This window comes from Pituophis catenifer, unplaced genomic scaffold (assembly GCF_029215685.1).
Source record: "Pituophis catenifer annectens isolate HBS135680 unplaced genomic scaffold, rPitCat1.0.hap2 SCAF_2, whole genome shotgun sequence".
In the NCBI taxonomy this organism is placed as follows: Eukaryota; Metazoa; Chordata; class Lepidosauria; order Squamata; family Colubridae; genus Pituophis; species Pituophis catenifer.
In genome coordinates, this window is record NW_027256882.1 from 123,513,630 (window position 1) to 123,530,516 (window position 16,887).

Here is a 16,887-nt window from a genome sequence, read left to right on the forward strand (position 1 = left end):
TGATAGAAAAGATGTCAAAGAAGACATCACACATATCGAAGTAGTCTTGACTTATGACTGTTTGTCTTATGACAGCTCAAAGTTATGATAGCCTTGAAAAAAGTGACACATGATCTGTCCTTGAAGTCATGACCTTTGCACCACCTGCTAGGTCACATGATTGAAATTCAATCATGTGACCAGCTTGCATTTATGATGGTTGCCGTGTCTTGTGGTCATGAAATCATGATTTGTGACTTTCCCAGCCAGCTTCTGACAAGCAAAGTCAACTGGGGAAGCCAGATTCATTTAACAACCATGTGATTCACTCAGCAGCCACATGATTGGCTTAATGACTGCTGTAAAAATAATTGTAAGATTGGACCTGGTCACATGATTACTTGTTTAATGAATGTATTGCTTAGCAACAGAAATTCCAGTACCAGCTGTGGTTGAGGACTACCTATATTCCATGCTTTGAATATGATTGAAACTATTTAAAGATAAGGGGAGTATAAGAATAATTGCTCATGAGATATTGTCATGCAATGCCACTTACTGAGCACACTTGCCTGACTTCTCAGGGTGGGATGTTCTGAGTCTCCTAGCAAATGCTTCTCATATCCCTTTCAGGCCTGTCTGGTTCATACCAATGAAACCATCCGGCTGCGCTATTTCATGGATCATCTCTTGGAGAGACACAGGCCTGTCATGTTGGTGGGAAATGCAGGCACGGGAAAGTCTGTGATTGTCGGAGATAAGCTGTCTTTCCTGGATTCCGAGCAGTACCTGGTGAAGAATGTTCCTTTTAATTACTATACCACCTCTGCCATGTTGCAAGGTAAACTGCCAGGTGAAGTGGGGGAGAAGGGGACAAATTTGCCAAGGCAATTATTTAGCTAGGATAGAAATGTGCTAAGAGTTGTTGAATACTGCAGGCCAAAGGAAAAAAAAAAATTAAAAGTCCAGGGTGACATAAAAATTGCAGTGGTTAGAATGCAGTACTGCAGGCTACTTCTGCTGACTGCCGACTGCCTGCAATTTGGCAGTTCGAATCTCAAGGTTGACTCAGCCTTCCATCCTTCCAAGGTTGGTAAAATGAGAACCCAGATTGTTGGGGTCAATATGCTGACTTTTTAAAACCGCTTAGAGAGGGCTGTAAAGCACTGTGAAGCAGTATATAAGTCTAAGTGCTATTGCTATCACTGGTACAGTATAGATCCTAGTTTAAAAGAATTACAGAACCCAGAAATTAAGTAGAACTTAATTAGTAAAACTCACAGGAAAATGGAGTCTATTATTTAATTAGAAAGACTTAAAAGACTCAAATTCATAAATTATGGGCGTTTGTACAAGTACATTTCTGTAGCTTGCAACAATACTTTGTAGGTACTGAACTTGAAAAAAAATACTTCTCAACCTGGTAATTTAACCAAATATAGGTCTTCTGGTTAATAATTCTGTCAGCTAACAAATAGCTTTGTTTTGCAACTCTGTTTCACAGGAAGAATGTTTTATTTGATTAACCTATGTTTAATGGCACACTATGATGCTCTTTATCATCTTCATTTTTTGTGTCACTAGACACTTTTGTATCAATACAGGTAGTCCTTGACTTATGACCACAGTGGAGCCCAAAATTTCTGTTATTAAGTGTGACAGTTGTTAAATGAACTTTTCCTCATTTTACCACCTTTCTTGCCACAATTTTTAAGCAAATCACCACAGTTGTTACGTTAGTAACATGATTGTTAAGTGAAGCTGGTTTCCCCATTGACTTTGCTTGTCAGGTCAAAAAAAGTGATCACATGACCTCACATGACATTGCATGACTCATAAATATGAGTCAGTTGCCAAACACCTGAATTTTAATCACACAACCATGCAGATGTTGCAACAGTTGTAAGTGTGAAAAATGATCATAAGTCACTTTTGTCAGTGACTTATGATCATTTTTCACACTTACAACTGTGTAACTTCGAATGGTCACTAAACAAACTATTGTAAGTCATGGACTGCCTGTATATGAAAAGGCTTCAGTGTTGTATCCTTAAGCTAATTAACTTTCATGCAGCACGTGTGACATTTGGGTTTTGGGACTCTTGTGTTGCTCTCTGAGTTTAAAGAAAATTTAAATGGCAATAAACTAAAGTTATAGCTTTTAAAATAATTTTTAATGTGGCATGTAGCTGGGTCATTTAGATCATCATGGCCTAAGCAAAAAAGGGCAAAGATAAATGTTTTTTTTTCAATTCTGTTTTGATAGTGGAGCAGTTAATAGTTTTAACTATCTGAAAGATACCTTTCATGATACTAAGGTCACTAGGAGATGCATTTTCTTCGTACTGATGTTCTAAAGTTGAACTTCCTCTAAGAAAATATGGTTCTATCAGTGCTTCATCTATTTTATCAATATTCAGAGTATTGTCTTCAGTAGTAGCTCAGTAGACCTTTTCAGTGGTGGGATTCAAATAATTTAACAACCGGTTCTCTGTCCTAATGATTTCTTCCAAAAACCAGTTCACTAAACTGCTCAGAAAATTAACAACTGGTTCTCTCAAAGTGGTGCGAACTGGCTGAATCCCACCACTGGACCTCTTGACTGAACCAACCAGTTTCTTAATGTGTTTGAAGGACTTCTCCATGTTCTTTAATATCCAGGCTCAGGCCATGTCAGTTCAATCCACTTTGCTGTGATTTCTTTCTTTTTTTTTAAATTTGAAAATCTGTTGTTATCTATTTTAGTGCCGGGGTGCTTAAAGTGCAACACAATGCACCAAGACTGTGTTGTTTCAAACAAAGGATTTCTCATGGGAAATTGGGGAAACATCCTTACAAGCTTTACCTTTTCTGTGGCAATCATTTTATCAATATAATGTTCAAAACGAACATATTTATGAGGCTTTTATCTATAATTGAAATTGCTTTAATATTTGAGCATGAGCAATTCAAAATTTATGCAGCAGCAGCAGCAGCAGCAGCAGAAGAAGAAAGAATTCCACCTAGAATTATTTTGCAAAGGAGAATGCTGCAGGCAAATTGTCAGTTCCTGCAGTTTCTGCCATTCCTTAATCATCCCCGCTACAATCTGGTTACAGCTGAATAAATGTCATAGATTAACCTTACTTGAATTGATGCCCTCCAGATACATTGTACTTCTGTAATTTCATCCAGTATTTTCATGTTGAAATCTGTCATTATGAGGATTGTAAAGAGAGGCCTGTAACACAGAGAGTGATCTTTGTTGTTTATCCAGAAATGTGGGGCCTGTAGGAATAAATACAGGTATACCATTGTACTCAGTAGTAGGTTTCAAATCCTGTCGCTACCGGTTCGCTTGTGGGCACAAGTGCATGCGCAAAGCTTGTGCGCATGCATAGAGATGTCCGGGGTGGGCGGAGCCTCCCGCCGCCGCTACCGGTTTGCTCAATCCGGGGTGAACCGGTAGCAACCCACCACTGATTTTACTGTTCAGTTTCTGAACTAAATGCTTCATTTAGGCTTTTATGCAGATTGGCAATTTATTGTGTAATATTGTCCTACTTTGAAACCTTTTTTTTGCCTCTTGAATCTCCCACTATTTATAGATAATCCACAACTTTGAGACATTTCACAACATTTAGTAGACGTTGATCCAGATGATTTTCTCTGTAGACATTAGATTTAAATATTGTGCATGATGGGCCAGACAAGACAGTTCCACCCTAACACAATTAATAGTGCCCTGATGAAATATATCTAAGAAAACAAAATCAGTTTGGAGAATGGAATTTGGATGGTAATCAAAATATGCAAGGGGGTGCTTTTAATAATTTTTGGTTTAGGTCTTCTGTGTTTTAAGTCCCACTTTTACAGTTTAAATTCTTACAGGGCATAAAATAATCAGACGATTTTGTGATTGATTTAATTATTATGAGCCATCAAATTGGTGTCATCTTTAGCAACATCTTTAACGAGCCCTGGTGGCGCAGCAGACTAAAGCACTGTTATTAACATCAGCTGCCTGCAATTACTGCAAGTTCAAATCTCACCAGGCTCAAGGTTGACTCAGCCTTTCATCCTTTCAAAGGTAGGTAAAATGAGGACCCAGATTGTGGGGGCAATAAGCTGACTTGTATAAATATATGCAAAAGTATGAAGGCTATTGCTTAACACATTGTAAGCCGCCCTGAGTCTCCGGAGAAGGGCGGCATATAAATAAAACAAAAACAAAACAAAACAAAAACAACAACCTAAATACTGTCTCCAGGATGAAATTTGGTTACTATAGAACAGGCTTTCCTGATACATCAAGTATAGTAATAAACAAGAGCCCTGAGCAGTACATTGTGTAGTGTTTCTTAAATGAAGAAAAACTTGACCAGAGATGCCTTTATATGCTTGGAGGAGCATATGAGTTTGTACTACTTTGCACATACTCAGATAATTGTACCAAACAATTAAAAATCATATTCAGCAATATCAAGTCCTTATCTCATTTTTAAAAGTTAGCTACAGTTAGCATTAGGGTTATTTGCAAACATTGTTTAGTCCAAACTGACATTGAAAGATTATTCTCTGACTTCCATGCATCACTTGAAAGTTATCCAGGACCCACAAAACAAATATTATGAGACGCTGTGGGGCAGTGGTTAAGAATGCAATACTGCAGGCTACTTCTGCTGCCTGCTGGCTGCCTGCAATTTGGCAGTTCAAATCTCACCAGGCTGAAGGTTGACTCAGCCTTCTATCCTTCTGAGGTGGGTAAAATGAGGACCCAGATTGTTGGCGGCAATATGCTGATTCTGTAAACTGCTTAAAAAGGGCTGTAAAGCACTGTAAAGTGGTATATAAGTCTAAATGCTATTTCTAGTATCAATTCTTTATGTAGCAATTTTTCATTTCCATTCCCAGTTGCTGATAATAAGGCAAGTCCAAAGTGCCTTGAGTTAAATAAGAGAGAATCTGATAGAATCTGTACAATTTAATGTAAACTAGCTTTTGTAGTTTAATATACTGTAAATTATGAATGGTTTGGAGTTAGCTCCAAATTTAATATGCTTCAATAATAAAAATAGATCACACAAACTATTTTTTTCTAAGATCACCTTTGGCAATATCTAATTTGGGAGGGTTTTTTTAATTTTTCACTTCAACAAATAGAATGAATGAATTTCTGTATTTGTTCTATTTTATGCCTACCTATAATGAAACTTCCTTGTCTTCATTAATATGTTCAGGAGCAAGTTTTTACAAACCTGTTTGCTAAAATGCTTATAAACATTTTACAAACCTGATTAGTGAAAAAAAATGGGCATTTATATCCATTGCTTCTAAATTAGCATAACAATATTATTCATGTTTTATTTCTATGACTTTGGAACTCTCAAAATAGAATTAAAAGGCAAAAGAGAATAGTGAACTGAAATATAATAACTAATAACATTTCATCTGTAACCATCAACCCTCAGAGTCTTATCAGATTTTACATCCTATGGCTCCCCTACATTAATTTGAACTAATAAAGCATTCAAAGAATCATTATAATCTCGAATAATACTAAATTTATTTAAATATTTTCTAATTTTGAATTCCTCATTACAGTCCAATTTATATATATATATTTTTCAGAAGATTCCTAATTTTGTTAGCTTTGTAAATCAATTTGCTCTTAGAAAATATAGTAGATAGATTCTTATTTTTCATTTTTTGTTTTTCAGCATTTCAAGTTTTTATTTGAGAAGTCACAAAATTTTTGCTTGCCGTTTTGGAAGTTCAGATACATTTCATTTACTTTTATACTTGGAACAGTTTTTGTTAACAACTCCTATAAATAAATTAATAGTTGACTTTTGTTTAATATTTGAACCAGAAATTTGTTTTTAAATTTATCATCTTTTTTCAGTATTCTTTTTTTAAATTGTACCATCTTCACCTGTAAATAATCCTCTTGTAAATGCTTTCATTCTGTCACAGACCAGCACATTCAATTATGTTTTGTTTAAATTAATCTGAAAGGGGGGAGAGAGAGAGAGAGAGAGGGAGAGAGAGAAAGAAAGAAAAGAAAAGAAGAGAGAGAGAAAGAAAGAAAGAAAGAAAGAAAGAAAGAAAGAAAGAAAGAAAGAAAGCACCATATCTTGCATTCAAATGCATGAATGCTGGATGGAAATAAAGTCATTGGGGGTAGCAGCTGGAAAAAAAAGATGGCCGGTGGATATAGAGAATAGTGGCCTAGGAATAGAAATTGTATTTTTCCTAGATTTGGTATCATCCTTCAGCCTTCTTAAATCAGCACTGTCTTCATCCACTGGATTCAGGATTCAATGATTAAAATTCTGTTCAACTCACAGGACTGTAGCTGAGAAAATCTCTCTTACTTTTGTGTTTTAAAGAAAGTCCTTGTTCCGTTCCACCTTTCTTATAAGCAGCAGTGCTTGTTATATCTTTGCGACAGCACAAGGATTCATGCTGGTTCTCTATATGTAAGTGACTGGGGTATTAAGCCCATGCAAGCTAGCACAAATGGACAGATGCAAATAACTAAGCTCCCCTTGAAGAGCATCCGGAGGCTCCAGCTGGTCCAAAATGCGGCCGCACAGGTGATTATGGGAGCAGCGGGGCTCTCCTGCGCAAGCTGCATTGGCTCCCAGTGGTCTTCCAGGTGCGATTCAAGGTGTTGATTAACATCTTTAAAGTGCTCCATGGCTTAGGATGCTACCGACAGCCTCCCACCGGCCAGTACGCTCCTACAGGGCGTGGCTCCTCGGGGTGCCGTCGGTCAGACAATGTCGAGTGGCGACCCCCCAGGGGAGAGCCTTCTCAGTGGGGGTCCTGCCCTCTGGAACGAGCTGCCCCCGGAGGTACGGAGGATCCTGGACTTGCGCACCTTCCGCCGTGCCCTGAAGACTTTGTTATTTGTTATTCCAGCAAGCCGGGCTAGCCTAATTTTAATGGTTTTAAATTTTAAATTGGATTTTAATGGGATGTTTTTAATTGTGAGCCAAAGTATTTAATCTGGTTTTAAATTGTTTTTAACTTTTATATTTATGTATTTGATCTTGGCTGTTCACCGCCCTGAGTCCTTCGGGAGAAGGGCGATATATAAATATAATAAATAAATAAGTAAGTAAGTAAGTAAGTAAGTAAGTAAGTAAGTAAGTAAGTAAGCAAGCAAGCAAGCAAGCAAGCAAGCAAGCAAGCAAGCAAGCATTGGGAAAGGCAACATGGGAAGACGGTTTGTGTGACATTCAGGAGTTTTTACAGAATATTTATATTATTTAACATGGTTATGTTATGATGCTCAGCAGACTTCCAGATGCAATTAGCTGCCAAACATAAGGTAAGTCAGGGAAAATCCTGGAAAAGGCCATTGAGCCCCCTTGCAAAGTTTCTTCATGTATCAAATTTACCCATGGAGAATTCCACAGCCCATCAGCCTCTAGGAAACACAGCAGATGCTTAATAACTCTAAATACAGTGGCTGTTTATTCCTGCATAATTGGGTTCTGTATGTCTGTGCTAGACATGTGGCTTATGATATTATTGTAAGGCGCATTCTCAAATTAAAACACTGCTTTCACGAACATGTCATTTAATCTCTCAGTAATTGCATTTCAATTTGATGTATCTCTTCTACACTTGTTAAGACTCTAAAAGGGTTGTTTTCTATGTTAATTAAGCTTTAATTAAATGCTTATTTGAAAACCGTATCTCACTTCCAGAAATTTCAAAATTGTCATGGTGCTAGGTTGTTGAAAGGAGAAAATTCTGCAGAGACAGAGGTGTCAGCTTTCACCGAGTGTTTCAAATTCTTTTATGCCCCAAGCTGTCAAAACCTGAGAAATCAGATACATTGCATGGATGCTAAATGCAAAGCAAAAAGCACTTTAATAACCTATAAATATATAATCAGTGTAGTGAAAAGCAAATTATGAATCTTTTTTTAATTGTTTGCCTACGTCATGAAATTCAGATGCAGATATTTGAAGATTTTTTATTCTTGCTGGCTTCTAGCTTTAGTATTTTACTAAAGTATGGCAGAAAATATAGTCTTCAGTTCTATCTCCTCTTATTTGGGAAATGGGATCCCTTACTTCTGAATAAATGCGTATAGAATTGTAGTTTAAAAGCCTTTGCTGGTTTATGTATGTATCAGTAGTGGGTTTCAATTTTGTCTGCTACCAGTTCACTCGTGGATGCGTGCGCACTTGCACATGCATGCAACATTTCTGTGCATGCGCAGAGATGTCTGGGCTGGTGAACGAAGCCTCCCGCTGCCGCCGCTACCAGTTCGCCCGGTCTGGGGTGAACTGGTAGCAACCCACCACTGGTATATATATATATATTAGTCACCAGGTTATTATATATACATATATAGCAGTGGCTCTATACAGTATATTAACCTTTTGGAGCATGTATCTCTATTGAAAATAATATAATCTAGTGCATGTCTCTATGTTGAAAATCTATATATTTATATTGCCATCCATTCATGAATATGTACTACGTGGAGGCAGAATTAATATCAAAACAGCAATAATAGTGAAATGGATGGGAAAGTGATACATTTAGATAATGGATAACAGAAGCAGAATTCTGTCTAAAAAAGCAGCATGATGCTCATACTCACAAAAAGTTGAAAGGACTTGAATATATTACCTTTCAAAGCGAGGAATAGCAATATCACTTAGACATACGTACCGCTTCACAGTGCTTTACAGCTCACTCTAAGCAGTTTACAGAGTCAGCATATTGCCCCTAACAATTTTGGTCCTCATTTTACTCACCTCAGAAGGATGGAAGGCTTGAGTCAACCTTGAGCTGGTGAGACTTGAACTGCAAAATTACTGGCAGCCAGCAGTCAGCAGAAGTAGCCTGCAGTACTGCATTCTACCATTGCGCCATCAAAGCTAAACCATTTTGTAAACACAGGTTCCTATGCAGAAAAGTATGGCAAGAAAGGCAAATGAAATCCAAGACTTAAACTTTGGGACATATAGAGAGAGTTAGATTCTCAGATAACTTCAACTTAATCAGGACTGCAAAAAAGTAATGTATCTATCCAAAACCTCCTCCTTGGATCTTCTAATAAGCTTGTGGGAGTGTATCTGCCCTGCTAGAGAGAGATTTATGTTCATTCCCAGGCAGCATTCCTGACATGGAGCCATAGACCAGATGGAGACATTCAGGGGTTCATTATTGCTGCTTTTAGCTTGGATTCTTACTCAGTATTTTTGAAGCAAAATAAAACAAAGCAGTCTGTTTTTATGACCATTGATTTCTTTAACCTGGAGAAGGATAAACTTCCATTCAGATAAAATGAATGCTTATTCAGGTTTTGGCGGAGCAGCATTTGTCAAATTGAAATAATGTGTCCCTGGAATGCATCACTATATCCGAAATGAAATTGAAAGTTGTACCATAGAACCTTGTCACTAGTAATTGCTCAACAGGCCTATAGGCAGTTTGCCATTAGACCCAAAGCTTTCTTCATTTATCAACGAATTCTGATAAGCCAACATACAGTTCAGCAGCCAGAATTGAGGCATTTGTATATTGAATGAATTATATATGAATCTGTAAAATTGTTACATCACTGATAACTGTAACCATTCTGCTAAAAATGGTTTATTAACTTACTCAGAATTGAATTTTCTTCTCTGCTGTTTAATTCTTATCCTATCCCTATCCTGCTCCAAATTTTTTGTGGATGAGCAGAATATTTTTCTAGTTCCACTGAGGGAGCAAACTTGGATATTCAAACCACATTTTAGAATGGCTACAATTAAGGATGCTGCCTAAGAATGGAGCTAAATATGATGTTAATTTTTTAAGGCTGCTTCTCAAAATAGCAATGCTACATGAAGAACTGTAATGCAGTGTGAGGATGACCTTGAAGAAGGAGGAGAGGAAGAGAAGCCTCCTAGAAAACAATCAGACAAGAGAGGCAGGAGCACCCCAGTGGCTTAATAGCTAGAGAGAGAAACTTAGAAAGATGTCAGCTCTCCCAGGTAAACCAAACAGGAAACATGAGTAGATGAGCTAAATCTACTTTATTGTAAAGCTACATAACAGAATCTTGCAAGTCTGAAAGTACAAAACGTCCTGCCACCTCTTTGAACTGCTTGTTCCATTAGGGCAGGACCTTTCTCTGTTTCTCAGTTAAGAAAAATGTATACATGGCATTTCCTCCTCCAATTTTTCCATGTCAAAATAACCAGTTAGAGTTTTGCTGAAACAGCATGACTTGACCAAAATCACCCCATGAGTTTTCATGGCAAAGAGTAGACTTGCATCAGTGAGATGAACTACATATAAATTTGATAATTAATAAATACATGTCTCCATGGTCCTAGACCTAGTAAAATGACCTTAACCCCTGCAACAGTGTCTTTATGTGGTTTATGTGTCTTTATGAGATTTGTTCCTGCAAAGGGTTTCTATTAGCAACCTTCCAACCTTTTGATGGGTAGAAAAACTGCTTTTTCTGTGTCTATGAAGAACATATAGACTTTTTCTCAGTTCTTCAGCTCACTACATACGTTATAATGAGCTGTCTAAAAAGCAAAGCTAAGGACTTATCTTTTTCCTTAGTTTGATTTCAATCAGTATCAGTTACTGATTTTTCTGCTTTTTGGAGAGGAATTTCTTTCATTTCACTAGGATAATAAAGATATGCACATACACCTAGTTGGTAGTAAATTCCCACTACTTGACAGCCGTTCTATTTATTATTTCTAGAAGAAGGACAGGTTGGGAGTGCCTGGGTCCCTTCTCAGACATCCACTGAACACGTGAGGAGAAATTGCTCATGTCTTTTTAAGCTCCCTTGGGGGAGCAATGGTACCAGCAGTGGAACCCGCTATAGTCAGTAACTGGGGAACTGTCTCCATTTGTTCTTTACTGCCTTCTGTGGAACAACTAACACAGCTCATATCAGTTACAAATAGAAGAATCTAGCTTAGTCAATTCTGTATTGGCCAAAGATCCCTGTTTTCCTGCACTTTCCTTTTACAGATGTCTAGATGGTGAAGAGGGAGGGAGGGGAGAGAAGAAATCTTCCTCTAAACCAGCAGCCCCCAACCTTTTGGGCACCAGGGACCAGTTCCACGGAGAGAGGTTTTTCCATGGACCAAAGGGGGTGTGGTTTCATGTGCTGCCTGCATCTCGCAGATGGGGCTTAAGTTCAGGGTTGAAATGCTCCCGGTTCAGACCGGATCGCTCGATCCGGTAGAGATGGTGGCAGGTGGTTCGGAGAACCAGTAGCAAAAATCCCTGCGCCCACCCCCCATGCCCAGCTGGGCCGTGCGATTATCAGAGGCTGTTTTTTTAACTTTTAAAAGCATTTTTTCTACAACCTCTTCAGCTGAAAAAATGCTTTTAAAAGTAAAAAAAAAAAGCCTCTGATGATCGCATGGCTCAGCTGGGATCGTCAGAGGCTTTTCAAAGCATTTTTTTCTGCAACCCCTTCAGCCGAAGAGATTGTAGGAAAAAAAAATGCCTTTAAAAGCCTCTGGCGATCCCAGCTGACTTGCCTGATCGCAAGAGGCTTTTAAAAGCATTTTTTCCTGTAACCTCTTAAGGTTGTAGAAAAAATGCTTTTAAAAATAATAATAAAAAAAGAATAGGCCACACCCATCCAGTCACATTACTCCCTCCCCAAGCCACGCCCACAGAACCAGTAGTAACAAATTTTAGATTTCACCCCTGCTTAACTTGTTTGCACAGCCCAGTTTCTGGCATGCTGAGGCCTAGTGCTAGTCCACGGACCGGGGGTTGGAGACCCCTGCTCTTAATGCAACCTAAGTCACTCTGAGAAAACAAAAAAATTGGCTGAAATGGTTATGGTGTTGGTCTCCTCCCAATGATTTTCTAAGTGGCTAGCGGAAGCCATTACAATATCATATCCATTAGCTAAACACTTACCTTCAGCAATTCTGTTCAAGGGATTGCTCATTTCAACCCTGTGTAGGGTGGCCTTTGGTCTCATCTGTTTATGTTTGTGCTAGATTTAATAGTTCCTTTGCTTGAGTAATCTTGTTCTTTTTGGCAGAAAGAAAGTGCCCCACCATTGTAAAATGAGCTAGCTTATTTTGTGTTTGTGCTATAGAAATGGAAGAAGAATAACAGATGGTTTAGCTGTAATTAGTTATTTGGTTATCTGTGCATTATCTCTACATTCCTTTCCCCATTTCTGTGCAGATGGTGTCTTGGGTAGATATGTTGCATTCCTATGACTGCTGTATTGACCTCTAGAAATGAAGGAAAAATAAGATGAAGACTTCTAGACATACAATGTAGGGTGCCCTTCCTGCTCAAAATATCTTTAGCTATCAAAAATGATAAAGCATCTATGCAGATAGAAACTCTATGCTTCTGAATGTATAGATGACTATTAGAAGACACTGAATTACAGATAGATAACCAGTTTTTCTAATTTTTGACAGTGTTCACAAGATAGGAAACCAATTTATTTGCTACACATATTAATAAAAAAAAATATGGTTGATGGATCAGTCTACATCCCTATTAACCTGCTGCTACTGTATTTGTTCTTGCCCAAGATTTTAAGCATCAAAACTACAGATCTTTAGATATATGATGCATTTCCTGCAGTTCTTCTATACAGTTGCAATCTATTATTTATTAATCTGTGATTCTGTTTTCATGGGCTTCTCTGCTGCTGAAAGTCTTCCTTTGTGAGGAATTACCGTATTTTTTGGAGTATAAAACGTACTGGACTATAAGACGCACTTACCTTTTTTGGTGAGGAAAACAAGAAAAAGAAATCTGCCTCTGCCTCCCAGCAATTTACCTCCTTGCAGCAAGCAGCAGAGGCCTGCCCAAAACAGCTGAGAGCAAAACAGCTGAGAGTCGGGAGGCTGATCCAATCAACTTGTGCTAATTAGGCTGTGCTGAAGCTGAAAAGAGCTGTTTCTTCTTGCTGCTTGCTGCAAGGAGGTAAATTGCTGGAAGGCAGAAGCCAAAGGGTGGGGGCCAATGGGTGGGTGGGGCTACATTCAGTGTATAAGACGCACCTAAATTTTCACCCCCTCTGAAAAATACAGTATGTGATGTGATCCAGTCATCACTAGGCTTGATACTGGCATGGTTTTTCTTTTGTTTATATTTACATACTATAGGTGCCTTATAGCTGAAGTAGATTAACTGGCAGCCTGGCAGTACAGTGTTTATATTAAGAATTTGCTTTCTAAAAATTCTGAGCCTTTGTTTTCTCATAGCTGTTCTTGAGAAGCCACTGGAAAAAAAGGCTGGAAGGAATTATGGTCCTCCTGGAACAAAGAAACTCATCTACTTCATTGATGATATGAATATGCCTGAAGTTGATACCTATGGAACCGTTCAGCCTCATACACTGATCCGACAACATCTGGACTATGGGCATTGGTAGGTTAGGGATGGATAAATTGACCTATTTTTGATCTAGATCATGACTTTATACTGAATTTATACTGAATTTATACTGAATTCTTTATTTTCCACCCAATCTACATTAAAAACAAACAAACAAACAAACATAAAAAAACAAACAAAAATATTCAGAGTAGTTAGGAGGCTAGGTTTGCGATGGATGATTTTACTTCTGATTTGAATCACTGTTATATGAGTTTATTTATAGCTCCAGTCTGTTTTCTACCCCTCTATATACACGCATGAGTAATAATCAAGTCACAATCTTTGGGCATTAATAAAATCTGATGGATAGTCTAGTTAAATCTGAACTGTACATTAATCCAAGAGATGTGATCAAGTCCTTTGGTATCATTCATGAAGACTGAATTCTTCATACATCCCCATGGTAAGGTTCTTTATTTAGTGCAAAACTCCCAATAAAACTCTTCGTTTTTATTTTAACACTGCAGACTATAAAATGTGCAATCCATCCTTTTTTATTGGTATGTATTGGCTTCTTTTTAGCTATCTCCCCCCCCACCGCCCAGTCCTCCAACCAGCTTTGCCTTTTGAATGGAATGTAACTTGTGGCTTTAAAGAATTGGCCCCATCATGGATAGGCATGATTTTAGAGGAATCACTATCATTATGGAATGCATTGATGTAATGGAAACATATGTGAATTCTAACCTCATCCAGCCCCCCAGCCCTCAAATTGTACAGTCTCTGTTGCAATATTAATTGAAAACAGCTGGGTTGCAGCAGGTGCCTACTTCCCCTCCAACATGCTGCTTCAGACTTGGCAATGTTTGGCAGGCACACTGCTGTTGTCACTAATAATCTGTGATTAGGATGATGCATTCTTTTTTCTTTTTCTGGCAAAGGTATGACAGAAACAAGCTGTCCCTGAAGGAAATCACGAATGTGCAGTACGTGTCATGCATGAATCCCACTGCAGGCAGCTTTACTATCAACCCACGTTTGCAGGTATTGCTTGCTGATCTAGAACCCTGCCGGTTTTGTTAATTACCTTCAGGTTTTTTTTTTATGCTTGATTAGATTGTGCCCAAGCAAAAAGAAGCTACAGGAATGGAACAGTTTATCTGTCACAAATAAAAAGTAAAGGCTTGATAAGGAATGGGATGGAGTGGCCAGCAGAAATCTGTGGTTTTCTGGAATGATCATCCTTTATATAGAACTAACTCATTATTTTCTTTATTGCTTTAATACATCAGTAAACCATATCTCTGTGCCTTCACAGTTTAGGTCAATTGGGATATGACTTTATAAGGTTCAAGAGAAGAATAAGACAACAGTATTTCAGTACGATGGACAGCAGCACACGGGTTTTCCCCACTCCAATTCTTGTGATGAATGCAAAGTCCATGTCACTGCAACTCCATCTCTAAGTGAAGTAGTCATTAAGCAAAATATTGTCATTGCCCCACTTAGTGACAGCAGTCTCCACAGTCTCAAGTGAAGTTATTAAGCAGATCACCTGTAGTAATTAAACAAGAACATCATGTGACTATGACTTGTGACCTCCTGCTAGCTTCCTATTGACTTTGCTGGCTGGGAAGATTGCAAATGGCAATTATATACATGTGGGATAGTTGTAAATGTCCAACGGTTGCCAGTGATGTGACCATAATATACATAGTACATATATCCTTTCTCTTCTACATAATGCCTACTGATTGTGTTTTGTTTTTTTATATTATGTCCTTGCAGCGCCACTTCTGTGTGTTTGCTCTCTCATTTCCTGGGGCAGATGCTCTTTCCACCATTTACAGTACCATCCTAACTCAGCATCTAAAATGGGGGAACTTTTCTGCAGCTTTACAGAAGTCATCTCAGCAGTTAATACATCTGGCTCTCGCTCTGCACCTGAAAATAGCAGCCACATTCCTCCCAACAGCTATTAAATTTCACTACAACTTCAATCTTAGGGATTTCTCCAACGTCTTCCAAGTAGGTTGCTGTCTCTTTGGGGAACTACTGGTATTTATTATTTTGACTGTGTATTTGCTTAAGGAGGCTAGATTTTGCAATTAAGTCAAATTATGTTGGTGGTGTACAACCATATCCTCTCCAAGAGTCAGTTTGCAGTTTGAAAAAAAAAAAAAGTAAAAAAGTACAAAAAAAAAAAAGCAAGAACAAGAAACCAATATACTGCTAAAAAGGTCAGTTGCTTTTTCTGTTGAAACAAGGCCTCTGTTCTATATTTGTTGGGTTGTTGTTGTAATGTTTAGGATAAGTCCGGTCCCTTATTATTGCCATTTTTTATCTGTTTTACAGTAACGGGTGAGTTTTTAATCTGTAACCTGTACACCACCCAGAGTCACTGTGAGTTAGGTGGCTTTATAAATATGGTCTAGAAATAAATGAATGCACAAAAAAGTAAATATTTCTATAGTATCATATGCACATTGTAATATTATCAGTTCATGAAAGAAGTTCAGGGTTTTTGCAGTGATTTCATTGTTCTGTGGAATATGTATTTCTTCCCCTTTTTATATAATAGTAATTATTTATTTTAAAACTATACACCTTAGCTCTTTCTGAATTAAAAAAAAATTCACTGGAGTCTTCTTTACACCATTTAATAATGTGATTTATGATTGCCTAAACTGCAGCTTCTTTTAATACACTATGGATGACCTATTTTAAAACATGCACCACACAGTTTACTGAGAAATATAATTGATTATGATTATTGCTGCATATTGATTATCTTGTTTTCAATTAAAATAGAATGTGTGAAAAGCAGCCATTAGACAGAAAAGCTAAAAATAATTTCTTGGGAGTTTGGTATATTCAGGAAGTTGTTTAATTTAGTTTAGCAATTTTATTTACTGTCCAAGATTATTATAGGATACAAATATACACATGTAAATATGTAAAATTTATAATATAATATAACATATAGAAATATATACTGTAAGTTACACAGCAAACTAACACATATAATAATACTAATAAATTCATGGACTTCTGACTCTCTCTGTTACAGTAGAATAAGGCATTAACAACAGATCACATCTTTTGCTTTTCCATAATAGTATGATTTATAATTATATTTCTATAAAGATCTATCAATCTAATCTGTAAAACCCAAAATCAACATTTCATTCTTTTCCACTTCAAGTACGAAGTTCAGAAGCAATTTCCATGTGGAAACAAAAGTACTTATGTTCTTTTCTTTAACCAAGGTAGTCATTTGATTTGACGGTTCCAGCATCAAATCCACATTGTCCTTACAGAAATTGCAACTTTTTTTGTTGCTTTGAGTTTATCCTCTGGTAAGATGAACAGTCATTACATTTTATAAACAAATAAAACTTTTTAGATATTTCAAGGGAACATTCTGCTGTCAGAAAATATATTTTTCTCATCTTGGCAGTCCACCTGGCCAGCTAATGAAAAACGCTAAGTTTAGTATGTGAAACAGTGCACAAAAACATGTGAAACTGACTCTATTGATCCTTAGAAGCAGGCACTGAGCAACATTACTAC

The 16,887-nt window shown here is 37.5% G+C and overlaps 1 protein-coding gene across 1 annotated transcript in view; it reads left to right on the forward strand.

Annotated features, from left to right (window-relative positions):
* Positions 1-16,887, forward strand: part of DNAH9 (dynein axonemal heavy chain 9) — a 233,111-nt gene that overhangs the window by 89,227 nt on the left and 126,997 nt on the right. The window contains exons 38-41 of the mRNA XM_070934466.1: positions 613-820; positions 13,200-13,365; positions 14,256-14,358; positions 15,103-15,342. Coding sequence (XP_070790567.1) covers positions 613-820; positions 13,200-13,365; positions 14,256-14,358; positions 15,103-15,342 — 717 coding nt within the window. The remainder of the gene's footprint in view (positions 1-612; positions 821-13,199; positions 13,366-14,255; positions 14,359-15,102; positions 15,343-16,887) is intronic.